We start from the raw sequence: 26,550 nt of genomic DNA, 5'->3' as shown, positions 1-26,550 counted from the left end.
GCTGAATGGACGGTGTTTAACGGCAGGGTTCACCTGATTTAACGTCAGGCATATCCCAGTTTATTGTGCAAATTAACTTTATTTAAAAATATAGGGTGAATAGTAAACTCTTGCATGTGGAGAGCAGCATTACACTCTATTAGCGTACAGCCTGCCGGAACTTTATTAGAAGAAGGAGAGGAAGAGGAGGAGGAGGGGGAAGAAGAAGATGAGGAAGAAGAAGAGACAGTAGCAGCAGAAGTAGCAGCAGTAGGAGAAGAAGAAACTATCCTCTTAAGAGGAATTGTATTTGCGCACATGTATACAATGAAGGTGGACATTATGCTTTGATTTCACCCTAAGTAAATTCAAAATATCAATATATGGATTGTGTAATCCACCTGTCTATCAAAATAAATACATTTTTCTTCTATGTGTGTTGATGATTTTAATTGAATGAAAACATAGTATAAATACTATATACCATGTCTGCCAATAGATGCCCCTAAATCCTACACACCTGACCTTAGAGGTTTGTCCTACCACACTGGACATTCAGTATGCCAAAATACGTAACCTCCTCCATAATGCACCAAACGGCCCTACCATCAAGTATTTTGTTTTGTGTTTATTTCAGATCATGTCTTATGACGTCTGTGAATATGGAGTTTCTGCTTTCCTAGCACAAGTTAAAGTGGGATACAGACTGCATTCTCAGTCTGCCATAAAGTGTATTCCCCCTCTATAATGTACAGCACACATTACATATTACATTTTGTTGTGTTAACAAATAACTTTCTAAAGATTGAGATTCAGTGGTGTCACATCAGCCCTGTTTAATATACTTTAATCCACTTTGATCTCATAGTATACACATCAGGTAACAGGAATAAAAACTATCTTGAAATTCAGTGTTGGGCAGTCACAAGTTACATGTATCAGAGTTATGTCATTAAATTAATTTACTTGTAATCACTTATATTTATCGAGAAAAAATATGTAATTAAATTACAGTTACTTAAAATATTAGGGATTAAAAAGGGTTTGGGTAAAATTAATTTAATTAATTCTGTTGTTTTGCATCTTTCCGCCATGCAGGTATTTCTACTTTTGGCATATTTTCGGACAATGCAGGTCAGCAAAGCCTTCAGAACAAATTTCAGTACAACATTTATGCACTACTCATAAGTACAATATTAATTTACATTACTTTGATCAAGTAATTGAAATACTTATTACCTTTTTAAACAGGGTAACTAATCTGTAAGCTACTACATTTCAAAAGTTCCCAACAGTTAAAATCAAAGCAATACCTTCACTTAACAGTAAAAGGCAAGCAATGAAATTTGACTCACACCCTGGCCTAACTGCACTTGCTTTGTCATATTTTCTTTTTAGGAAATCAGTCCACTTTATGGGTGTTTGTTTCACAATTGTTTAAATCAATTATTTTTAGGGCTTTTTGCCTTTATTATAGTGAAGCTGAAGAGTGACAGGAAAGGGCCCGGGCTGCTGCAGAGGACTCAGCCTATATGGGGTGCACAAGTCTCCTGGGTGAACAAGAGTTTATCCCCCAAACCAAATTGATTCTTGATCTCCTTTCATTTTAAGACTCTTCTTCAACACTCTTACATGGTTTTCCTCTACGCTTCCCAGAGCTTTTACCGCCGCTCTGGCTGCTGTTCCTTTTTTTCTTTCTCTTTTCTGGGTCAAAATCTGAGTCACTATCAGAATTTTTCTTTGTTGCCTCCTTGCAGCTCTTCTCCTCCGCCTCTGCTGAATCAAAGGCTGTGCCACTGTCCTTACTTTCTTCATCACTGCATTGTGCTCTCTTTAACATCTGCCCTTGCAGATTTCCAGTATTGGTGTTTGAACACTGGCCTTCCTGTAAGTTGCTTGGTTCATGGCTCTTAGGTCTTCCTATGGGCCTGCCTGTGGTTTTCCTTTTATTTTTAGGTCTATATGTTCTCTTCTGCACTTCATCTTCTGAGTCTGGGTCTTCCTCTTCCTCAGTGTTAATCTTCTTCTGTTCATGACCAGAATCAGATGTGTGGTAACGCTGGACGTGACTCTTTAAGCTCACGTTGTGATTGAAGCGTTCACCACAATGCTGACATTTAAAAGGTCTCTCCCCTGTGTGCAGACGCATGTGGGATTTCAGGTGGCTCGCCTGGTTGAAGCCTCGTTGGCACACTGAACACTTGAACGGCTTCAGTCCTGTGTGCACAGCTAAGTGTCTCTGGAGAGAAAGTGGCCAGAGGAATTCAGTTCCACAAATGTCACATTTTAACTGCGGGGGGCCTCTGTGATCCTCCAGGTGGATTCTGCGTTCCTTGTTTGTGGCAAATGTCTCTGAACAATCTGGACATTTGTAAGGTTTTCCTTGAGTTACGTGAACCTGCTCATGTGTGACTTTGCCCGCCTTTGTTTTGAAAGTAGCGTGACAGAATTTGCACCGATGTTCGTAGTTTTCATTGTGGATTCTGCTGTGAGTATTTAAAGCGGTCTCACTGACACATCTCTTACCACAAATACTGCAGGAATAGGGTTTAATCTTGTGCTCACATGTGTGAGGCTTCTGTTTATTAAAAAATGTCCCACACTCTGTGCAGAGCTCACTGTTTTTGGGGGCAGGTGGAGGAGGATCATCATCTTGATCTTTGATTTTGTCGTCAGGTGTCTTTTTAAGCACTCCACGCACCAAGAAATGCTTCGCTGGCTTCCAATCTTCGTCTGAATCCACATTATCCTGATCACTCGATTCATCCATGGTGTCATTCTCCTCATCAATAACAGCATCAACCTGAGGGACCCCTGGGATATGGGTGTCATCTGTTGGCGCTGCCTGTGAGAAAATGACAGGAATGGGTATGAGTAACTGTTTTGAATATTACAAATAAAAAACATGAAGGTGCACATGAACAGTGTTGCGTGTGTATGGTTTTCCTAAAGACATTTTCTGTGGATTCACAATTCTTAAACTTCAAGCAGTGAGTCTGGATATGTTGTAGTATGTCTGACTATTCAAGTCTCACCTGTTGGGTCTCTGGAGTTACTTCTGTGCCTCCTGTCAGGTGCTGATCTTCAGCTGTTGGGACTTTAGCACTGACTTGGCTTTTCCACTGGTTTCTGTACTCACACTGCAGGCACTGTTGGTTCAAGATGATGACCACCCCATGGGTGACCTTCTCTGTCTTGACTTCAGAGCCACATAATGGGCACTTGTGGCTGAACAACTGGAGGAGGCGTTTTTCATTCACAACATACTTTCCTTTCGTCTGCACAAGTGCGGCTCTGAAAATCAATTAAAATGAAATATTAAAACACCAACCAGATGTAAGACGTAGACAAATTAAACAAAAATATGAACCACAGTTTTAAAGAACACTTACTTTTCTCTGATCAAATCAAAATTTTTATTTTGTGGTTGCATCTGGCCATGTACAGATATAACAGCATCTGAAGCATCAGATGAACATGAGACATCTGTTGGGACCGGGCTTCCTCGGTCTGCTGCAAATTAAGTTTAAAGCGTGAAAATATTCTGCACTTTTAATAACACATGTTCATATTTAGACATTTTTTACCCATTAAAAGCTTTGATTCTTCAGAAGAGGAAGTTGGACCACCACATGGTTTAAGCTGATCTCGCTCACAAGTAACTTCTGTGGTTTCCTCAGGCTCCTACACAAAGTAAGAAAAATAAAAGATTGTAGTTATAACCAAAGGCAATAAACATTATAACTGTGTTTGGTTGATGATACAATAAGTTATGTTATGATCTAATATATCTAATAATAAGTGAGTACACCCCTCCCATTTTTGCAAATATTTCATTATATCTTGTCATGGGACAACACTATAGAAATGACACTTTGATATAACTTAAAGTAGTCAGTGTACAGCTTGTATAGTAGTATAGATTTACCTTCCTCTGAAAATTACTCAAAACACAGCCATCAACATCTGAACAGCTGGCAACATAAGTGAGTACACCCCACAGTGAACATGTCCAAATTGTGCCTAAAGTGTCAATATTTTGTGTGCCAACCATTATTATCTAGCACTGCCTTAACCCTTTTGGGCATGGAATTCACCAGAGCTCACAGGTTGCTTCAGGAATCCTCTCCCACTCCTCCATGATGACATCATGGAGCAGATGGATGTGAAGACACCTTGTGCTCCTCCACCTTCAGCTTGAGGATGGCCCACAGGTGCACAGGTGAGTTTAGGGCTGGATACATACTTGGCCAGTCCATCACCTTCACCTTCAGCTTCCTCAGCAAGGCAGTTGTCATCTTCTAGGTGTGTTTTGCGTCATTATCATGTTGGAAAACTGCATTGCGGCCCAGTTTCTGAAGAGGGGCGATCATGCTCTGCTTGGAATTCATGTTTCCCTAAATGAACCAAGCTCCCCAGAGCCGGCAGCACTTATGCAGCCCAAAACCATGATGCCTATAGTCAAGTATAGTGGTGGCAGCATCATGAACAACTAATGTGTAGTAGCACTATAGTGCTAAGTCAATAATGGCATATTACGCACCTGTTCTTAGGAGCAACATCTGAGGGAAGATGTAAAAACACAATATGTAGATTAGCACTAGTCAGTTTGCTTATGAAGATATGTGGCACTGCATCTCTTGATATTTAGTGTGGAAAGGAGAGGACATTGCATTTATGTTGCTATGTGTTTACTACCTACTGCAGCACTCATCCCAAATGTCTCAGTAATAAAGACATATAAAAAAAGCTTACAGTATAAATGCTTGAATTGCACATCTCTTTTATTTGTGTTTTATATTAGAGAATTACAGAAATATATTAAAATATTACAGAGAAAAAAATAATTGTTTCTTGACAATAAATTTATTATTATCATTATTGTTATCATTATTATTATATTTTTTTGTATTATTTATTTTTTCCATATTTCACATCCAACAGATTATCTGCAAAATGTTAACACTGAAATTATCCTTATTTGGTTTGCTATATTTATTTTACATACATGCCTTGTCAAGCTCTGTATGTCTGTCCTTGTGTTTGTGAATATACATATTTTGTTTGTTTTGTACCTGTAGAGTCACCACTGTTTTAATTTTGCACCAATAAAGGGGAAAACGTCCCTTGGGTAATCCTGCCTTGTAATTTTGTCTTAACTTTATTTGATTAACAATTAAACACCTACTTCTCTATCTGTAGGTTAAATTGGAAGATTCTTGCAGGATATATTTACTGTAAATATCAATTAAATTCATACTCTTAACGTGACCTGTTTCTGATTATCATCATCATTAAGCACACATTTATTTATGTTATGTAGTAAACAAATGACTGCATTTGAACGCAACATTTGTTGGTGTATTTGACTTAAGTGACCTGCATTAACCTAGTTTAGACTTTAAGTATTAAGACAAACTATAAATGGAGCTGCATTAGGTGATGATGGTAATAATGTCTGACTGAGATGGCTGCAGCTGTCTGAGCAGACTCACCACTTTTGGGCTCCTCAGATTTGTCTCAGGCTCCTCTGACTCTGACTTGACACACACTGATGGGACAGCACTGGGATTTAACATGAGCTGGGCCGTGCCAGTCACACCTGAGCGGCTCGGTGTCGGTTTGTCAAAGCAGTCAGCTTTAAAGTGTTCGCTACAGATTGTAATGTCAGTCCAGGACGACTCTTTAAATCGCTGTTTATTGACTGTGGCGAGAAACTGGACCCACTCCAGCCTCCTCTCTGGATCCTCCGGTAACTTGAACCGTTGCGCACTGCGACGCCACGAATCACAGCCGACAACGGAGCACATCCTGGATTTATTATCTATCACTACAACTGTTGACGTGGACTGTTCGCGTTGTTACCGTTCATAAACAGCAGAAGATGAATATGACCATCTTTCAACCGCAGCAACACCGCTAAGCTAATTAAGCTAGCCGTTATTCCTACAGTGAAAGTGGGGACTGAATGGGCGGGGTTTAGAGGACAGGTACGCACGGTTTGCTCCCAGGCATACACCGGCGAGTATAAATTCAAGAAGGAACTGACTGAGTAATGGAGATAAAGAAAACGGGGATGTCTGAAAATCGAGCGGACCCAAGGTGACGGTTGCCTAGATACAGAGAAAAACGTCACTCTAACAAGTTAGCATGACACACAGCCCTAACAACCTTCAACATAATTTAAAAAGACTTTAAAGTCAGCACTTTTCCTAGTTTTTGTAAAAAAAAAAAATAAAAAAAAATTGTAGTTTAAGTCAAATTATTGATAATATAAATTATTATTTTTTATATTATTTTATTTTTGCATTTTTCCACTAGCTATGTGTTTAAATTCTTCGCCCTAATGTACCCACTTAGAGTTCCTTCTGTTAGCAATGACACACACATTTGTTGCATTTACTGACTAGAAAATGTTAGTCCTGTGAAAGTTTAAAGAAAGACTGATAATGAGCAAGTGCAGGTGTGTATAATATCCAGCAGATGGCGGTGTTTGACTTTAAAAGTTTTGACTTGCCAGTGCTTGACTATAGTCTGGTATTGATATTGAAAATCACCTCTCAGTTTTGAAATAAATTTGGAAGTCAAACATTTGGGAAATAGTGGGATTTCTTTTCTGTGTAGGTTTGATAAAAAAAAACAAAAAACTTTTTATTACATTGCATACATGGATGGATTACTGACTGGGCACAGGGGCCCAAAGTGTCAGGGGACACCCTGACCTTCACCTGCAAATTGTCACTCAAATTAACATATACTAACCAGGAAGAGACTCAAAATGATCACAAAGAAACAGCAAAGAGACCACAAACGGATACAAAGAAACAGCAAAGAGACACACAACAACAACAAAATACACAAAATGACCTAAAAGAGAGACAGAATGACTCCAAAGAGACACATAACAACACCAAAAAGTCTGAGCTGGCTACAAACGTCTTTTGACGTTCATATTAGGTTGAATTTAGGTTGTGATGTTGGGTGACCAAATTTCAATGTCAGGACAACCTCTAATGCCAGTGAAAACTGACCCAGCAGCAGCCTTGAGGGCTGAAAAATGAAGCCAACACGGACGTGCCAAAAGTGCAGTTCTTTGAACAGCCGCATGAAGCTGGCTTCAGAAGCGAGACAATCACCATTGACCACCATGTTAAAATGCCCAACTTTACAGCAGAAGTAAACATGTTTACAGCCTGGCACAAAAAATGAGGATGTGCGAGGGTGAATATTTATAATTCACTCATTTACATTTTATTAAGGCTTAAAGTTTAACGTAAGAGGCTGTCTGCCGATAATGTCCCTGGCTTCTCATTCAGATCCCAAATATGGGCTCCAAAAAAACAAGATGGCGACGGCTGAATTACCAAACTCGAGGCCTTAAACGAGAGTCCACAAACCAATGGGTGATGTCATGGTTGATATGTCCATTTTTTTTACAGTCTTTGTGTAAAATACTGACAACAGATGATGTTGATATTTTGTTGGTTTTAAGTTGTGTTGTAAAGTAACCAAAATTCAGCATCTTCCAAACGCCTCATGCCAATGTCATCTTGATGTAGAATAACAACATTTAGTCTTAAGGCATGGAGAACAAAACCCAACATATGCAAAGCATCATAATGTCTACATCCCCATCGCATTACATTCAAATTATTGTCAACCTGATCCAAACAAAACTTAACATCTGTCTGACCTAAGGGTCCAACACCTTTCTGACGTCATTTAGACATCAGGTGCCTGCAGGGTTGCGCCTATGTAGAAGAGGTGGTGGGGTATTTTGCCTATTTTTGCCCAGGGGCCCACTCTCTCATAATGAACCCATGGTTCTGAATCATATGATGCGAAACAGAACGTGAATTGTCAGCACTCAGTTCAGACAAGAACATTCAAAAGCATGTTCCATGTTGTGGCTTCTGAAAGTATTTTGTCAACTGATTTATGTATTAGCAAATAAAGTATTGTACCAGAGTAATGTGGAGATAACATTTCTCAGTCTGCTCTTTGAGTCACATGACTATCACCTAACTACAGAAGCAGACGGTTGTAACCTACAGTCTCCTACTCTGTCAACATACACATCAAACCCCCCTGAGTTCTCCAGTCATACATTCCCCAAAGATGACCTGTGTGTGTGTGTGTGTGTAGGTGTGTGTGCAGCTTTGTAAAGCAGTTAACAGATCTACTCCCTCCAAGTCAAAGAACACATGTTTTCCAGGAGGTGGAGCACTCACTGTAACTACAGTGCGTGCCTCGTGTTTTGTGTCTCAGAGGATCTGTAAGTGTAAAGAATCAGTGAATTCTGTCTTTTAACTATTTAATGTCCATATGGCCAGGTTTGTTAGGGGTCCAAAAACATGCCCATTTGTTGACGCATCTTGCACCTTACACATATCCAGTAATGTAAGTTTCTTGGCTTGAAAAATCGGTAGATATCTTGGCCTGGCATCACATGTTGTAATACTGACTTTTCACTGAAACTCACAGCAGGGACACGTGGCTGAAAGATGCACTCAGGGTCATGTCTGTGGGTTTACACATGGCCCCTGAACAAACAGGAACACCCCTCACAACTGCAGCCTCCGCAGCAGGCCTATGTAGCAGGTGGTGACAAGTTACTTTCCTGTGTCCCCCTGGGCATGACACATGTATCACCAATGTCCAAAAACATGCTAGGACTTTACGACAGGAGAAAGAAATGATAGGTCTTTGTGGATTGACTTACTTTCCCGCTGGGTGTTTGGAGGATGTCTGCTTCCTGCATGTCTGACAAGCTATTCCATGTGTCCATTAATCAGAGCTATATCTGCCCCGAGGAGGCCAGTCGATCAATATCTCATCACCCTGCCTCAACATTCACATCCTTGTGTTTGTTTGTATGTGTGCACATGCTTGTGATACAGAAGTATTTAGTCCACATTAATCTAAATTGCAGTTTTCTTCTTAATGAGTGTTTGGTTTTATTCAGAAAATAGGATGAGGCCAGATTAATTACCACACCGATGCAAGTCAAGGACAATCTGCATTCCAAAAACCTCTCTCAGTTCTCTCTTCCTTTGATATCATCATTCACCATCAGCTTATTTGCTGGATGTGCTGAAACTTCAAAGGCTGATGCTTGGTAGGAATGTGCTGTTAAACTGTAAACATTAGGATGGGGCAATAAACCCGTCAGTGAACACAAACACCCAGTGTGAGAAGATCATCTCCACGGTTTACACAGCAACAAACCCATTCCTTTCAAGGCGACTGCGGCCAATATGAAGTCCCCATGTGACTGGGCCAGAGAAAGGAGGGAAAACTGCTCCAAAAAGTGCAGAAAATGTAATTTTCTTGGACGTCTGAGCACAACGGAATTTGACCCCTGACTCCCGTTTACGTGCTATCCTCCTTCATCATATCAATTCTTGGGAAAGAGAGCGAGCTGCAGTCGAAACATGTCAGCTGCCTTTCACATTCGCAGAGGAATGTTGGCAAGTCTTCACAATGTTGTCAGTCAGTACGCCAGATAAGAGCTCTCAGTTCATAAATAAGATTGATGGCATCTCGCATACCGCCAGTTCCTGCTCTGTGTTTTCCCATACAAGCTTCTCTGTCAAAAGCATCCGCACTATCTCACCAGCTCATATCCTCTCTGCCCAAGTCCAGGCATGCTTAGGTGTTTTAACATATTCCCCGTCCAATTATCAAACCACACTACAGCAGGACGCACTCAGCCTTTGCTTGCTCAGGTGTGAGTAAGAGTGGAATATGTCTAAAAGCTGGCACAGAAAACTGACATTAATGGATAACTTTAAAAGATGTGTGTTGGCCCCACAATGCCACTCAATTATTCAAATCAGGAGCCTCAGATAAGTTTCAACATGTAAAAGACAAAAAGCTCTGTTTTCATTTATAGTATGTAAACAAAATTCTTTTACACCTTAAAGGAGCTCTAGATCAGTGGTTCCCAGCTGGTTCAGCCTCGGGGTCCAGATTTCTCCTGAGTCATTACTTCAAGGTCCACATTGTTTAAAATATTCAGCAGCAGCCTACAGGTTTGGCCACGTTATTGAGCTTTGCTGTCTCTGCTAAAAAGCTGTCTGTTAGTCACTCACTCTACAGCGGGAGACGGCACTTCAAAATACAAGCTCTGTGCTGGAAATTCACTGTACTGGGGCGACTGTGGCTCAGAGGTAGAGCGGGTCGTCCACCAATCGGACAATCAGCGGTCCTTGTCCAGTCTGCATGTTGAAGTATCCTTGAGCAAGATACTGCACCCCAAATAGAGTGTGCCAGTAAACCTGGAACTCCGTTAGCGCTTTTAGCACTTCCGGTTCTCTTGTCTAAAAGTCAATACATTTTTTTGAATGGGATTTTGGTAAAATGCCTCAAATAAGGTCTGTGGTTAACAAAAGCTTAAGCGAGTTTCAGGTTTTGTTCTACGACATAAAACACGTCAGTAAATACCCTACTTGTGAATTTTGAAGCTTTTACGTGTCGTAAAAAAGGCGGTTGCTAACAAGTTGCTCAATATGACTACAAACCCTGTCAGGGACAGTAAACGTCATCACCCCCGAACAGGCGAGAGTGCTGGCAGTCCGCCATTACAGCTTCTTATTTAGCTTAAACAGTCCGATTTCCCCATTATACAATGTTTTTAAAATAAAGCGGCTGAAATCAGTTGAAAGCTTAGTGGCAGTGACGTCAAGAGTCATGCGACCGTGGAGTAGTCATGTAGTCCGTTAAAGCCTAACGTTAGCTTTTTACTTCTGGCGATCGCATTTAGGCTTCAAATGCATGAATGGTATGAAAGGTGTTCATATGTGAAGATTATCTCGCTGAACAAAACCTGTAAGTATCATAAACTTGTGTTAGCCACAGAGCTTATTTTCTGACATAATCCAAAATGCAATGCAAAAATCACATTCACTTGGATGACTAGAAAGGTATGGAGTTAGATTTGTGTCTTTATTACATGCGAGAAAATAAATTATATGAGAGAAAAAAAATGTTTGAGAGAAAAAAAAATATTTGAGAGAAAAAGTTTTCACACTGATAGCAAAAAATAATAATATTTGAGACTAAAAAAAGTTTTGAGATTAAGTATTTTGTCATAGAATATAAATACAAATAATTTTTCCACCATGGTCGATTCACCGGCATAGATGCGCTGCGTTATTTGGGAGTGGAGACTCCAATGTTTGGGTAAGATGATGACACAGATGATGAATGATTCAGTTGAATTCGACTCCCAAGACAATCCTCACCCAGCTGTCAATTCGATTGAGACTGACCAATAGGAACGTGGCCCATGACATTATTTTCGCAGCGAAAACAAAATCCTGACACAAGAGCAAAAACTTAGGCTTTGAGAGAGAGAAGAAAAATGTTTTGAGAGAAAAAAAATTTTTTGAGAGAGAAAATGTTTTCACACTGATAGCAAAAAAATAATATTTGAGAGTAAAAAAAAGTTTTTTGAGAGTTTTTTTTCTCAGAAATCATTTTTTAAATCTCAAATTATTTTTTTTTATATTCTATGACAAAATACTTTCTCTCAAAACTTTTATTAGTCATTATTTTTTTGCTATCAGTGTGAAAACTTTCTGGCTCTAATATTTTTTTTTCTCTCATATCATTTATTTTCTCACATGTAATAAAGACACAAATCTAACTCCATAAAAGGCGCTATACTGCAGGTGCAGGTCCATTTCCATCCATTTAAAATATTTTTTTACAAACTTGACATGTTCTCAAGTCACTTGTGGCCCATTCAGTTTGGGCCATGACCCACCAGTTGGGAACTACTGCTCTAAACCATATTCAGTGGTTATCTGCACACAACTCTCAACTAACAGTGCTAACAGTGCGAACAGCGCTAACAACAGCAACAGTGCTGACAGAGCTAAAGGGGTTTGACTTGGGGGCAGAGGATGGGCACTTTTTATTGTGGGACAATGGCGTTACTTTCAGGGGTAACCACCGTATGACACACAGGGTCTCACATGCATACACAGCCGGACCATCTACTACAACAAACAACATACACAGAAGCTCAGGTTACAACACACACACACAGAGGGAGCGTAACTTCATTCACTCATCAAGACACCATTACTCCACTATATCTTTAGCAAATAGTTGTTGCTGTCATATTACTGCTCTGAATATCTCATAGACCTCCTTTGTAGGAGCTATTTGATATATTTGGCATGTTTTATTATATAAATACAATAGAAAAGTGCCCCCACACTGGAATTAAAGCTCCCTTAGAAGCACTATTTCAACCCAGCGCTGGTCTATTTGTCTGTTGTGTTGGGTTGAAGCATCATATAAAAGTGTAAGGCAGCTCACATCCCATTTTCTATTGTATTCCTGTGTTTGTCTGATATTAGCTTTGGTCCCACTGAGGTTTTGTGGATGTGCACACGACCACTCTAGCTCATAATTCATTATGTCTCAACCAGAGAAGTACGAAGAAATTGTGATGTAGTTCTTGCAGAGGCATGCACTGTTTGATTTCCTCACTCCACGGGGAGTTCAAAGCACTGAAACAGCACTTCTGGGGAAACATCAGCATAAGGGATGCTTGGCAAAGTTGGTGGATTGTGAAAACAAGACAGACAGTGTTGGAAATAAGTCTAGGATTTTATTGTTCTACGACTGAGAAAGTCTAATATGTTCTAATTGGTACCACTTTCCAATGAGGTACAAAGGGTAAGGCTGTGATTTATTACTAAAGCAATAATTAAAGGTGGTATTTTCTTTAGCTTCAATTTTATTGCCCCCAAGACGACATTTGTCTTGCAGTCAGGTAAAAAACAGAACGCACAGAGATGTAGGCACACAGACTCAAGAACAAAAAGCCCAGCCTAATGTAAAGTACATGAATACTTCACTAAGTGACAACAGGAAACCCAGAGTAGCCCTCATTAAAGTCATCATCCTCAGCCCCCAGCAGTTTATTGGGAAACTAATCACCACTTGAGTCATTATGAGCAGTTTACTGTGCAGTGACCTGAGAAATAAAATAATTATTCAGCCTGTTATGTGGCCTTCGGAAGTCTTAATTTCTGATGGTAGTTCAAATTCTCCAGGCAGAGGATGAAGAGGACACTCTAAGACAGTGGTTCCCAACTGGTGGGCCATGGTCCAAAAGTGGGCCAACCATGGGCTTGGTGTGTCAGGGCCTTAACTGACAGCTATTTAACAGAGACAGCAAACTAGCTTGACAACATGGCTGGATGCAAGTATGACAGTGGGTTTATTACTTTGTGGACCCTGAACTAATGACTAAGGACTAATCTGGACCCTGTGGCTGGACCAGTTGGGAACCACTGCTCCAAGATATCCTGAGCCTCAGTAATTGCTCTTTTATGGAAGATATGAGACAGATCAGACAGTTTAACACCAATGATTTTACTGGCCACTTTAGGACAGACACCTGCTGCCGGTCACCACAGCAGCAGCGCCCTTTTGATGAGTGTTGCACTGCATGGTCTGAATGTCTGCATATGACATTCAGAACATAAATATAGCAGCAAACAAATATTTGCCATGTAAAGATATAGTGGAGTAATGTTGTCCTGAGCAGAAAATAAAGTTGCGCTCCCTCTGTGTGCATTGTAATCTGAGCTTCTGTGTAGGTTGTTGTGGTAGACAGTTCGGCTGGGCATGCATGTCAGTGCATTTGAGTCCGTGTGTGTGTATCCTACTGCTGAGCTAATCACCGCCACTCTGCATACGGCTCATAGCACTGATAATGCCGTCCTGACCCACAGTGCTGTTGAGGAACCGTAGCTCCCACCTTCCAGTTCCCCTCCAGGTTAACACCATGAGCTCTGTCAGCACTGTTTCTGTTGTTGGCACTGTTTTTGCTGTTAGCACCGTTAGCTGCTAGCTGCCAGCTCAGCCACCTCCATATTGAAAGCCGTGTGCAGACAGTCCTGGCTCAGACTGAGTGCTAGATATGCTCTGAATGTTGCATGCAGCTTCTTTAATACATAAAGTTCTAATGCTTTCAGTTGTGTTATCAGTTATTATTATCAGTAAGACCAAATTTCAAAAGTGGCACAGTTGTATTTTATAAATATATCAAATATTGTCGATAAACCAAAATCAAGATGGCTGAAAACATTTGGTGAATAAAGCAAGCGAATATAAGAAGTTCAGTGTGACATGCTTTCATTTTAACAATCCAAACATGTCACCCAGCTCCTCCAAGTTAAAGGAGTCTCATAACGTATTGCTCCACTCCTTTGTATTAATCAATTAAACTGTGTGAAATCTTCTCTACCACAGCCGCATTTTAAATTTCACACACACTGCATGCAGTAAAATGACTGATGAATCATGTGAGCAAACACTGACGACACCATAATGTTCATTGTCATTCTCATTGTCCTGCTGCATTGTGAAGTCTCATTGTCAGTGCTGCTCAACCGCCCCAAACTGGTACAAGTTGATATCCGTGGCTCTGGTGTGTGTGTGTGTGTGTGTGTGTGTGTTTGTTTGTTTGTGCCCATGTGTGTGGGTTAAAGAGAAAAGCTCCATCCTGAAACAGACACTACATAACAGAGCTCTCCATTCTCTCATCTTCATATCCCATGGCACATCCTGAAATGGTTCATAAACACCTCTGGGTGTGAGCTCAGTCGGAGGCAATAAAAGCATTTAGGAATGCAGCACATGTTAGCAAAGGTGGACGGAGGCACACAGGAATTTCAAAAGGCATTAGAGGCTAATCTGGGAGAAACCTGTCTTTGTCACTTATAGGGTTACGTGTCCCGATGAGAATGTGATCTATGTCAAGCATGCTCTTCATGGCAAGAAGAGAACAAGAGAGCAGGCCACCCGAGAAAGTTGAACCCAAAAGAATGCAGCTCTGGTATTCATTAATGAAGAGCACTCTTCTCTGTGGTGGAATGAGAGGACAGGAATGAGGAGATAGGGTGACAATGTGAGAGAGAGGGAGGAGTGAAACTGGAAGCCAAAATTTACCAGAATAGCTGAGACTTTTTTAACTCTTGAGAGCATTTTTGAGATCATCTTTATGTCAGCAAATAAAAAATAAAGATATTTTTTGCCAAGAAAAATGAAACAATTCACAAGGCAGTGAATGTATATTAGAATATTTTATTGCTTTATGAAATGTTGCATGAATTCAACTGTAAAAACCTTCATATTGTTTGAAGTTCACAGAAATGTCTGTTTGAAGTCAACACTTGGTTGGTTGTGTACAGCTTGACATGACCGTGATTGTCGGCACATAACTTACAACAAACATACATAAAACTCTTTGGCGTCCTGCTCAAAGCGCTATCATATCTAAAATAACAATACAAACATCTGTATAAAATATATAATAATAATAATAATAATAATAATTAACCTGTTTGTTAGTTCAAAGCTCACAGTAAACAAAAAGAAAAAACCAACACGGTGTAGTTCTCAACTTTTATCCCACAGTGGTGACCTGAACCTGCAGAACCACCATATCAGGGAACACACTCACATACTGTAATCACACATGCAAACGCACTTGGAGAAGGAAAAAAGTCATCAAAAAAAACAGATGATGAAATCAACACCATGATGCAACACTCATCCAAAATTACAAACAACACCGGGGTCTGTGTCAGTTTGTCTTTTATATATTATGCATCTCGCTGCTCACACACCTCTGAGCCTTTGCAGAACCAGCTACTCGGGCTGCAGAGACATGGACGGCGAAAGCATTTAAATCAGCAGTGTTTCATGTGTTATAAATTACTGAACAAAGGGAAGTCTTCCTAACAGATAAGATCCATGTGATGGGAATGAGGTTACTCATATTTTTCGGGGAGGAGGGTCACATAGATAACCTTTCACTGAATATTTGTCTAGAAGAGCATAAGGCTTAAGTTAATATTTGGGGAATGTGGAAACCAGATAAGATAAATATGTAGCTTCTTAATTCACTGGGTTGGGGGAGGAGATAAAGGGGGAGGAAAAAGCAGCAATTATATATATATATATATATATATATATTTATATAAATATTTTGGCATACACTCTCTGAGAACATGTTGCCCTATTACAATCCACAATACTGTCCAAGTACCTCAGAAGATTCATCTTTTCTCTCCCAGCTGGGCAGGCTGCCTGCAGCTGTCCAGCTTATTGAGAGTAAGTGAGTCGGAGCACAGCTCTGTCTCTAAAAAATGTGAAAAAAGTCCTCTTTTTTTTCGTGCGTTGGCCTCTTTCCACGACATTCTTGCATCCAATATTTAATCCACTCTCTATTCAAAGACTTGCACTCTTCACAGATTCTTTTTTTTCCCCCTCCTCATTCAAAATCCACCTCTCGGTTCTTTAAATGAAGATTTCCACTGCCTCTGACTCCAGCTCATCCAGGCCTCTGAACGGGTTTAATAGCAACTTCTTAGGCGCTGCCTTGTCTGGAAAAAGAAGAGAAAAAGAGAGAATGAATAATTATATAAATGCTTTAAGGCTAAAACAGTGGAAAAATGTCCCAGATAGAGCTCAGCTATCAGTGACTAAAGGTTAACAGTGATTTTCCACACTCAAACACACCACTCTGGTAAATATGCTCAGTCAACAGATCCGCATTATTTCCTAACCATGCACATTCCTCAAAGCCCACATTCTGAACCATGACCTGGACAGATGGTATCTGATTGGCTGGTTAAGCAGCAGCATGGTTAATCAATCTGAACATCCGTGAAGCCGAGGTCCAAAATTCCTTTCATGAAGAGTGTACTTGAATGCTGCATGTGTGGTTTGTGCTTGCGATCGCTTGTTTATTCATGAGTGAAAATCACTTATCATTCAAGTTTAGTATCGAGAGCATTATGGGACGGATTATTGGCCCTCGTAAACAAACACACTCATGCATGTTTGATAGATCACTCACCACTGTTGAGCTTAGATGTGCTGGCAGCCTCTTTGGCTTTTGTTCCCTCCACCTGCCGTTCTAGCGTTCCAGGTTCGGACTGAGCGGAGAACTGACGGTTTGGCAGGGTCTGATCATCTGAAAGACTCTTCCCTAAAAGACGACAGTATCTGTCAGCAACTCTCATCAATTATGAAGATTTTTACTTACAAAATAATCTTACTTTTTAGCAGCTAGATCAGAAGTGCATTTGAATACAGAGCGTGTGGTAATTTAAGAAGTACAGTCGCCTGCTTATCCTCAGTACCACCTAAATTAATTATTAAAAAAGGCAACATTATGCTCCTCACCTCTACTCCTTGTGTTGCTCTTGACGGTGCAGATGGAGGGGGTAGAGGAGGCGGCTCGGAGAGGCGCCCCCGCTGTGTTCAGGAGGTTTGTGCGGGGACTTTGCTCGTCCTTCCGCCCTTGGTCCTGATGCAGCCGCTGGTTGAGGATCTTGATCACAGCGTCCTTTTCCAGGATCTGAGCGTAGAGTGCACGGATCCTGTTCTCCATCTCCTGGTTCCTGAAGTCGGCGACTGGCAGGTCCTCGTTGAAACTGTTGTTAGAGGAGTGGCAAGGCGAGTGATTAATGATGGTGGTGTCTCTGCAAAGGGAAAGACAATGTCTTGAGCTCGACTCAAATTCAAATGAGCTGAAACAACATGTACGCAGGATGTTGTGTACATGATCTTGAGGAGTATCTTTACCTCTGTGCGGCGGCGGTGGCAGCCACCTCCATTGCAAACTGCCTCATGGTGCTCTCTTCCAGGTACTTCTGCTCCCAGCGCACCATGTCGGCCTCAAGGGCCAGGATTCGCTCCTCGCGCTCACGCAGGCGCTCTTGGAGGGAGCTCATGGTCACTCCTGGTGGTTGGGACTGCCTCTGAGGTGGAGGGATAGAGGACTTGAAACAGATGGCAAGGAATACTAAAGCTCCTTATAATGAAGTACAGAAATTAGGCTTTTTTAAAATAGTTTTCCCACATGATATTTACCTGTTGTGCCCTCAGACTCCTCAGCTCCTGCTCTAGCCGCGTCCTCAGCTTCATCTCCAGACTCTCCCTCTTCTCACAGGTGGACTGTAGCTGAGCCAGTGCACTCTGAAGCCTCTCCACCTTCTCCACATAAGCCCTCTTCCTTCTCAACTCCTCCTCAAGCTGGCGACCTCGTCCACGAGCTGTGTCTAGGGCCTCCTCGAGCCGCTTCGCTCTGAGGCTCTGCTCCTCCGCTGTGGATCGCAATCGCTCCAGCTCCCGCTCCACACGTTCCCGCTCAAAGTTCTGCTCCTCGTCTGAAAGAAAGTAAAAGAATGGTGGTTTAATGAATGTGGACATGATCTTGATAGTAGTTTGGATACAAGTCGTGCTTTGAGTTTAAATGTGAAGTCATTTCAAATCTGCCTGAGGTTCTGTTTTTCAAATTTCTCCCTGCTGAGTCCAACAGCAGTAATAAGTACCAGAGTTGCTACATGGTGGCCAGTGTTCTTCATTTAGCGAAGCACTCCTGGAATGCTGAGAGGAAGAAGGAGGAGGAAGGGGGAGAAAGCCGACCTATCCCTTTGACCCACATAGCACAGAGCATTCCTCATCAAGGCCATACAAACACCGCCACTCTGCTTGAGTCCAGTCCCTTAAACAGACAACATAAATCACACTAACAACAGGTGGGGGAACCTCATTTCTACCACTTCCACTGCCGCTCTGTGATTTAGAGCCCGCTCGTTTCCCTTTGCAGAGAGGTGCATGGATTGAATTCCCTATTATTAAGCCTTCTCGCCAAATAAGCTGAGGTTATGCAAGTGAAATTCCTGCATGCAGGATGCCCTTAGCTACAAAAAGGGCCCCATGCTATGCTACGATCTGATCCAATCAAGCATGTTGATTACAAAGGAGGGTGTAACAGAGAGCCGGGGAGAGGAGTCCGGCCAAACAAAAATGACATACTTACTTTGTTCAAGGAGTTTCGCCATGATGTGCTGGTTATGGTCGGCTGCTTCTACTTCTTTTGCAACATGTGTTCTGGCATTTTCCAAATTTTCTGTAATGCAACAAAGATTTGGAATTAGACAACACTGTAAGCTATGTCAGGATGTGATATTGTGGTTGAATACTTTGACGTGGTATCATGTGTGTCCAAGGGCGTAGGTTTCCTTTGGACATTTGAGCATCAAACATCTAGTTTTCTCCATTCTGGTACCTTTTTCTACATCGATTCATGGTGGTAATGTCTTTAATTTTGTCAAAATAAAAGTCCTCTGCTACTTTCATGTGTCCCCCTGCGCCCCCCCGCCAACCCCAGAAATCTATGCCTATGTGTGTATGTCTGTTTTGCAGTACTCCATACCTCTTAGGTCTCTGTTGAAATCCTGCAGCCTCCTGATCTCAGACACTAGCCTCCTCCTCAGTGTCTGCTCCAGGTTTTCCCTCTTACAGCTGCCCTGCATCAGTGTCTCATAGGCCTCCGAAATACGCTGGATCTCCTGCTCCAACTGAATAAGGGAAGAAAAAGGAGAGAAGAAGAAGAAGAGGAGATGGATGGGGGAGGATTGGAGGAGAGGAGCACAGAAAAGGAGAAGGTGGAGAAGAGGTGGAATTTTTGGTTAACCTACTTCACATGCCAGGGAGGAGCTGGAATGTTGATCCATGTTGCTACAGTACACAGATATACGTACAATATGGGTACATATGTGATTGTGTGTGTACAGTGCACTCAGTGTGTGTGTGTGTGTGTGTGGTATAATTCTGAGAAGGAATTTAAGCCTGCACCACTCCCTGTGTGACTGATTTATATCTACATTCCTGAGCGCTGATAGCTCTAGTTCCAGGTGTGTGAGTGCACAGGAGCACGCACATACACACCACACCACAGAGCACAAGTTAGCATGCACACAAAGACTCACTCACACACACACACACACACAGCCACATACACACACACACAGAGGTCTGGGAAGGCTGCCAGCGGAGGGAAGGTGTGCATGCCTGTGCCTGGGTTGTGGAAACGGCAAAGAGAAACCCACCATTATAGCAGTCACACAGGCATGTTTACTCAGGGCTGCGGCCTGACGGAGAAAAAACTTTCCAACCCCGGCAATTATCATTCTTTAAGGCTGAGACAAGGCAAAGACCATGTGACATAACTCCAGCAGAGAGCAGCGGAGTGGATTTTACAAAGATTGGCTGAGGTGTCAGATGTCTCTGGAGCTGTTGTTGTTTCACTATGTTGGGAAAAAATATGCTTATTTTAGGCCTGTTTGGTTAAAGGCACGTTAAACGAAAAAGAGAGGGTGGAAAAACAAAAGAGACCTTTCACTTTTTAAACAGCAGCCCACCACCTGCCACGGACCACCACCCCACCCCCATCAGCTGTGTGCACGGGTCACAACCCGATCGACTGCTGTCTGACAAGCCCTAGATTACGCTAAAAATCTATGGCCTCCCTGGAACTAAAGCGCACACACACACACACACACACACACACACACACACACACACACACACACACACACACACACTGGCCTCTACAAGGTCAGCTCCACAATGAAAGGAGTGTGTAAACACAGTAGCAGGCTGTGACCTCTGTTTGAGCCTCTGTGGTATGGAAGGTAGCAGCTGCTGATCTCATCTGTCCTGTCCAGATGAGGGAGTGTGCCTGGAGTTGGACGCTGGGGAGACAACTGTTGACTGGGGTTGTGTTTCACAGACAGGTGGCCGAGATTGGGGATGATGTTTGGTTGGTCAGCAGCTAAATAAATTTGGAGTATTTCCCTCTGAAATTGAGTCGCGGATGTTGTGATAACCCCTCGTCTTGTATTGAGTTTAATGGGTGAAGTGAGAGTTTGGGTGTTCTTAGTCCGTCAACAAGACCTGTGATTGATGTCGGCAGCGATGAATAAAAAATAAGATTTTCTCTCATGGATATCTTCTCCTTACCTTCTGAATACGGCCTGTCTTCTCCCTGTGGGCTTCCAGCTCTTGCCTCAGCCTCTCGTTCTCCATCAGCAGCAGCTCCACTTGGTTGGGCTCCTCCAAGCCAGCAGGTGGCAGACTGGTGAATGTGTTGTAGCAGGGGACTTCAGCTGGCTGACCAGACTGGACATACCTATGAGGTAGACATCGTTGATTAAAAAAACCAAACTCTTATCTTAACTGTGCATCTGATAATGTGGCTGCATCCAAACATTTGTGCCGGCCAACTTATGCTAAAGACATCTAATCTTTATTTTTGAGCGAAGCATCTGAAATATCACTCTATTCCTGTCTATCAGCGAGCAGACAAGCTGACTCCAGTGTCTGTAAAGAATGTAAAAGCCTATATGAGGAACATATTTTTGTAAAAGCATCCAAGGCAACACAAGCATGTGAAACTATCCTGTTCCACTATGCCAGGCATTACAAACACCTACAGGGCTGGACTTGTTTTCTAAGTATTTCAAGAAGCAAATTGGGGCGCAGGCTACGGTGTGACTCACATCGATAAGTATGTGTTTACGCATGTGAAACACAATGACGAGTCCTGGAAAATGATTGCACGTCTGGCTGTAGTACAAAAACTACACCACAGAATATGATGTAATATTAAAGGTAAAAAAGACTCGCACACACAATCACACGCATGATGTCTGAAGTTGGCTTTGTACCTGTGCTGCTGTGCCTGCACTGGCTCCTGGACCTGGTGGGGGATAAATCCTTGGCCCTGGATGGGGGCTGAGTACTCTGGAGGCGGGCTGCGCTTGTCCAGGCTCTGCCTCGTGCTCTGGAGGCCTGGCTGTGTGTAGTAAGGAAGCTCAGGGTAGCTGTGAGAGGTGCTCTTGAGGGCCTCTGCTTTAGCAGCTGCATCATTCCTCTCCAGAGATATCTGCATGCGATGCTCACTGAGCGACCGCACATGGCTACACTTCATCTCCATCAGATCTGCCTCTTCGTGGAAGGCCCCCTCGTTCAGGAGCCCTTCATGGAGCTGCCTGATGGGGCCTGTAGGGGCCCAGTGAGAGGCCAGATACTGAGAATGCGCCTTGGCCTGCTCATAAGTTGGCAGCTCCTCTCCGTGCAGCTGGTAGAGCTGGTAGCTGCTCTCTGAGTGGTGGTAGTCGCCCTGGTGCTCCTGGCCCTGGGGCTCCTGCCTCGCAGACAGCTGAGGGAATGGAGGGTCCTCCTGGGTGAGACTCTCCAAAGAGGATCGTGGGCTCCTGCCCATGTCGCCTCCACTGCTGGGTCCACTGTTGCTTCCACTGCCTCCACGCAGGGCCTGCTGCTGGATGGCTAATAAGGTGCGGGTGTCTGTGGGGTTTCCATAACGCAGCTGCTCCTGAATGAGTCGGTGCAGGACCGTGCCAGACGGCTCTTCAGTGGATGTCATGTTGCTTTGTGTACGTTGTTATCTTCTGTAAAGATCAGTTGAGCTCTTTTTTTATTTTGATAATTTAAATAAATCAGCTGTGAACCTGGAAAAGAGAAAAATGAGAGAATAAAGACAAACATATAAAACACCAGGCAGCTAAATACATACTATCATGAACTCACACAGAGAAGAGAGGCTGTGTTTGAGGCATGTAGGCCTTTGTAATAACAACAACACTTGCATCACAGACTTTAACATGATACAAACAAATTTTCTTTCATATAAAATAAATAAAATCTTTCGGATTCATGGTTTAAATCCAGTATAATATGAAAACAGTGCAGCCTTGAGTCTATACCTCACCAACAGCGACAACACAGAGATGTGGAGACATTTTCCACAGCAGGCAAAAATTGCATGCGCCAAAAATTCCAATCTCACGGGGGAGCAAAAGCGCACCAAAACCGCATTGTAAAAAAAACTTCATCTTTGCTCTTATAGCACAATCGTCGTCTTTAAAACACCATAAATAGCTTTTAATTCCCTCACAACACAGAACAATCTTTAAAGTTAAACCAGAAGTTATGATGTAGCTACTTTAATCATGTTTGAGCTCGTTTTTTTCTGTTGTGCCAAAGGAAAGAAAAAAGACGCTCTTCTTACCAGCTCACGCTCTCATCATAACCAAACGTTGTTCTCGATGTTTCAGTAAAAAATTCAGAGTAATTCCGCTGTTTCCATGAGTTTTTTCGAGTCAAACGTGTCTCATGTTCCTCCCCCCGGACGGGCTGCCGCGGTCCTCTCTTGCTGTGAAATGATTGTGGAGAGAGCAGGCGGCGATAATAAGTAACCGAGGAGGGACTGAGGTCGGAATGCCAGGAATGTAAAACGCGAGGTCCCTCTGGGATCAAAAGCGTAAAACCACACGGGAGGGGGGAGGAGGGAGGCTGCAGTGGGCTTTAGCATTACCAATGAGGAGTTAAAAAGAGGTTTAGGATAAGGCATTTGAGCTTTAAGAGTAAATGCATTAATGCTCGGCGAAAGGGCAAGTTATCTGCTTGATCTCCTTCCTACGGGACTTTAAACACGTTTTTAGACGCAGAGTTGGTGCTGGAACTATTTCTGTTTCTCTTAGGAAATCATTCAGTGGTGTAAGAAGTGTTCAGATCATTTAATTAAGCAAAAGTGAGGATATCTCTCTATTAAAAAATATTTCACAACAAGTAAAAGACCTGCATTTAAAACTATCAGTAAAAACACTATGAGTATCAAAAGTAAAAGTTCTCAATATGCAAAATGGCCCCTGTCAAAGCTATGTGCATTGGTGGATTAATGAATGTGCCTACTGGGCACAGGTCCAGGGCCCAGTGTCAGGAGTCCCCCTGACCTTCACCTGCAAAATGTAACTCATATTAACATGTACTGACCAGGAAGAGAGTCAAAGAGCTGCAAAAGAACTGCAAAGGGACAAAAGATAAGGGCCAAAATAACCAAAAAAGACACAAAATTACTTTAAAAAATGCAACATGACCACAAAGAGACACAAAATGATCAAAAATGACACAAAATAAGTTCAAAGAGACAAAAAAATGATTAAAAAAGGACACAAAATTCCATCAAAGGTGCATAAAATGCCCACAAAGACACAAAAATTAACATAAGAGACACAAAATGACCAAAAAAGGACACAAAATTTCAAAGAAACAAAAAATGACCAGTAAGAGACACAAAATTGCCACAAAAGAGACAAAAATTACCTCAAAGACCTCAAATAAACTACAAAGATACTTAAAAAAGATGCAACATGACCACAAGAGACACAAAATGATCAAAAATGACACAAAATAAGTTCAAAGCGACAGAAAATTACCACAAACTCAGACTTACATTTTATAAACTCACTATGGGGTGAAAACAAGAGGGGCGTCAGTGACATTTAGGGTGAAATAGAGTAAGGGGACCTGTGAATTTGAAACCAGTCCAGAGGTATTAATTAAAAACCATAAGACTTAACACTGAACACACTGAACTATTTGAGGCCAAAAAGCACATACGTGCACTTACTCACTTATAAATGTATGTATCTTATCCAAATAAATGTCAAAATATTGTTCATTAAATACATTGTCATCCACATGTTTATGAAGTTTTCATATTCAAAGTTAAATTAAACAAAGTCTGTACAAAGTGTGGTAGTTTTTTATTTTGGCAGTCCTATAAAGTTGGTCAAATGTCACTTACCCCAACTGGTTCTTTTTGGCATCTAAAATCTTGATCAGAAAAGTAACTGTAACTGTTTAATATGTGTAGCGAAGTCAAAACAAGTACAATAATTTCCCTTTATGGAACAGAAAAAGAAAATGATGATCTATTGATACAATCAGGCAAAATAAAGTCTCACCTTATTTATTAATCGACAACAGAGACGGGCTGCTTAAACATTGTAGTCGGTCAAGGTGGAGAAAATTCTGTCTATTCTATAAACTGTTGGCTAGTTTAATCTGTAGCAGTGCTTCATGTTTTTGCATGTAAAATCTTGACCTGTAATCTAGTAACTGTAGGCTACTGTTAAATATTAAGAATATTTCTTTCCGAAAAGTGGTAGAGTAGGCAAATGCTCAAGTAAAGCACCTCAAAATTGATCTTAAATAAGTGAGTAAATGTACTCAATTACATGTCTCTCAAGTGTCTCTCTAATGTGTTGTTTGAGTCCCATGTGCAACAGATAGAGGAAAAAAGTACTCTACAATTCTGACCTTTACACTCCTAAAATGTTGGTATCCTTGAGGAATCCAAGCTCGTTGCATTCACTGCAGGACACTGTGGATAAATAAAAACTCTCCTCGTCTGTGAAAGTGTGTTGAGGCTGTGCATGCCTTAATTGTGTGTGTATGTGTCCCTGTGTGGTGTGTGGCAGCTGTCCACTGGAATCTGAGGTCTGTGTGTGCCCCATCACTACAAACACAGTGGCTCTTTGTACCCAGCGTCACACTACATGGTGCAGAGGAGAGCCTGGGGAATGCCACACATGGGCACAAATCTCAAACATGCAGGGGTTGTCCTCCTGCTCAGACCACAGAGTCACAACACATATGGACGGATAGTTAGCCCTCCCTCTACTCACATATTGAGTTATTTAAATGGTCACGCAGTTCAGTTTCTTTCTGCAGTTTCTCCAGGTGATAGACAGGACCACAACACTGTGGAACATGCATTTTTGTTTCCTTGAAGATAAACGTCCCGCCTTGAGGAACAAAGGAAATCTTTATGACAGGCTTTATTTCTGTCCAAGCCAAAAGACAAGACGTAGCTATTTATTACCCGCTTGGACCTAACTGCTGCTATATTGAGGACTTTAGACGGGGACTCTGACTTTTACTGTGGGCCCTTTAAATAGCAGAGATTTTAGTCATAACAGACTAATCATGTCTTTGGGCAGTGGAGCGAGAGAAAGAAAGAACCAGGGAGGGTTACAGATGTTATCCTGCCTCTGCATAATCCACATTTTCCCTGCAGAAGGCTGCGGCAGACAAAACACATGCAAACTGAATTGGTAAAGAATCGCTCAATCAAAGCACAACAGTCATTGATTTTTGTACAGTGTGTGGCCACTGGCCTCGGGCTGATTATCTCATTAAATCTAAAAATCTATAGATGAGTTAGTATCGAGCTGCCAATGGTATGTGTCCACATCATCTCTCTGGCTCTTTTCTTCTTAATTAAACACACACACACACACACACACACATTCCCGTCATGTTTCAGATGCTGCATGCTCTTAAACGGGCTCTTTTTAAAAAAAACATGCAGACACTGCGTCTCTGTGGGCGGCACTTGCATGGAGGCGACTGGTCAGCAAAGTGGAACATGTTTGCATTTCCCCTTCAGATCCAAACTGTGAAGCAGCACAGTCTCCACCTTTTTAAAAGTCTGGCCGTGTCATTTAACACCACCTCACTACTTCCTCTACTCCCTCTGTGTGTGTGTGTGTGTGTGTGTGTGTGCTGGTGGACAACGCCTCTGGCCATTTTGTCCTCCATTGTGCCACACTTCCTGTGAACTTCCAAAGGAATGTGAGGCTGACCCTTTGAAAATTATGGAGGCTTTCAAAAAGTCATTACAGGAGATGAACATCTAAAATGGCGCGCCACAAAAATTCCTCAGTTACTGTCTGTAGACGACCCCAAAGCAGACAAAACTTACATTTCATGAGTTACTCCTTGTTTGTGCAGAGAAGAGTGGCTTTAAGGAAAATAAAAGTCAATTGTGTTGTTGCTATACACAGTAAAATCATATTGCTCCTGAGGTTTTGGTGG

The 26,550-nt window shown here is 42.0% G+C and overlaps 2 protein-coding genes across 3 annotated transcripts; both read right to left on the bottom strand.

Moving 5' to 3' along the window:
• Window positions 1-612: 612 nt before the first annotated feature.
• LOC126383063 (zinc finger protein 473 homolog) lies at window positions 613-6,091 on the bottom strand. Its single transcript, XM_050033446.1, has 5 exons — window positions 5,475-6,091; window positions 3,567-3,663; window positions 3,372-3,492; window positions 3,015-3,273; window positions 613-2,824 (listed from the first exon to the last, which is right to left on the bottom strand). The coding sequence occupies exons 1-5, from the start codon at window positions 5,787-5,789 to the stop codon at window positions 1,586-1,588; spliced, it is 2,031 nt and encodes a 676-aa protein (XP_049889403.1). The 5' UTR covers window positions 5,790-6,091; the 3' UTR covers window positions 613-1,585.
• Window positions 6,092-15,072: 8,981 nt separating this feature from the next.
• amotl2b (angiomotin like 2b) lies at window positions 15,073-23,073 on the bottom strand. 2 transcript variants are annotated; one of them, XM_050033443.1, is made up of 10 exons: window positions 22,898-23,073; window positions 21,534-22,337; window positions 20,827-20,995; window positions 19,238-19,382; window positions 18,842-18,931; window positions 17,890-18,185; window positions 17,602-17,777; window positions 17,200-17,450; window positions 16,871-17,002; window positions 15,073-16,394 (listed from the first exon to the last, which is right to left on the bottom strand). In XM_050033443.1, the coding sequence occupies exons 2-10, from the start codon at window positions 22,250-22,252 to the stop codon at window positions 16,309-16,311; spliced, it is 2,064 nt and encodes a 687-aa protein (XP_049889400.1). In that variant the 5' UTR covers window positions 22,253-22,337; window positions 22,898-23,073; the 3' UTR covers window positions 15,073-16,308. The 2 variants fall into 2 exon arrangements, with proteins under 2 accessions (XP_049889400.1, XP_049889399.1); XM_050033442.1 differs by having other exon boundaries at window positions 17,200-17,498; window positions 22,898-23,071.
• Between the last annotated feature and the right edge of the window lie 3,477 nt (window positions 23,074-26,550).

The sequence above is a fragment of the Epinephelus moara genome, chromosome 21 (genome assembly GCF_006386435.1).
Source record: "Epinephelus moara isolate mb chromosome 21, YSFRI_EMoa_1.0, whole genome shotgun sequence".
Taxonomy (NCBI): Eukaryota; Metazoa; Chordata; class Actinopteri; order Perciformes; family Serranidae; genus Epinephelus; species Epinephelus moara.
Note: the sequence above shows the minus strand (reverse complement) of the source record. Positions and strands in the feature narration are given on the sequence as shown.

Excerpts from the sequence above, each read along its gene's own strand:
- amotl2b (XM_050033442.1), bottom strand. The coding sequence starts at position 22,252 with ATGACATCCACTGAAGAGCCGTCTGGCACGGTCCTGCACCGACTCATT. Across the intron at positions 17,499-17,601 it reads GCCACCGCCGCCGCACAGAG|AGACACCACCATCATTAATC; the intron begins GTAAAGATACTC and ends TTCCCTTTGCAG. Across the intron at positions 17,003-17,199 it reads GAGCAACACAAGGAGTAGAG|GGAAGAGTCTTTCAGATGAT; the intron begins GTGAGGAGCATA and ends GTCGTCTTTTAG.
- LOC126383063 (XM_050033446.1), bottom strand. The coding sequence starts at position 5,789 with ATGTGCTCCGTTGTCGGCTGTGATTCGTGGCGTCGCAGTGCGCAACGG. Across the intron at positions 3,664-5,474 it reads ATCTGAGGAGCCCAAAAGTG|GAGCCTGAGGAAACCACAGA; the intron begins GTGAGTCTGCTC and ends TACTTTGTGTAG. Across the intron at positions 2,825-3,014 it reads TAACTCCAGAGACCCAACAG|GCAGCGCCAACAGATGACAC; the intron begins GTGAGACTTGAA and ends ATTTTCTCACAG.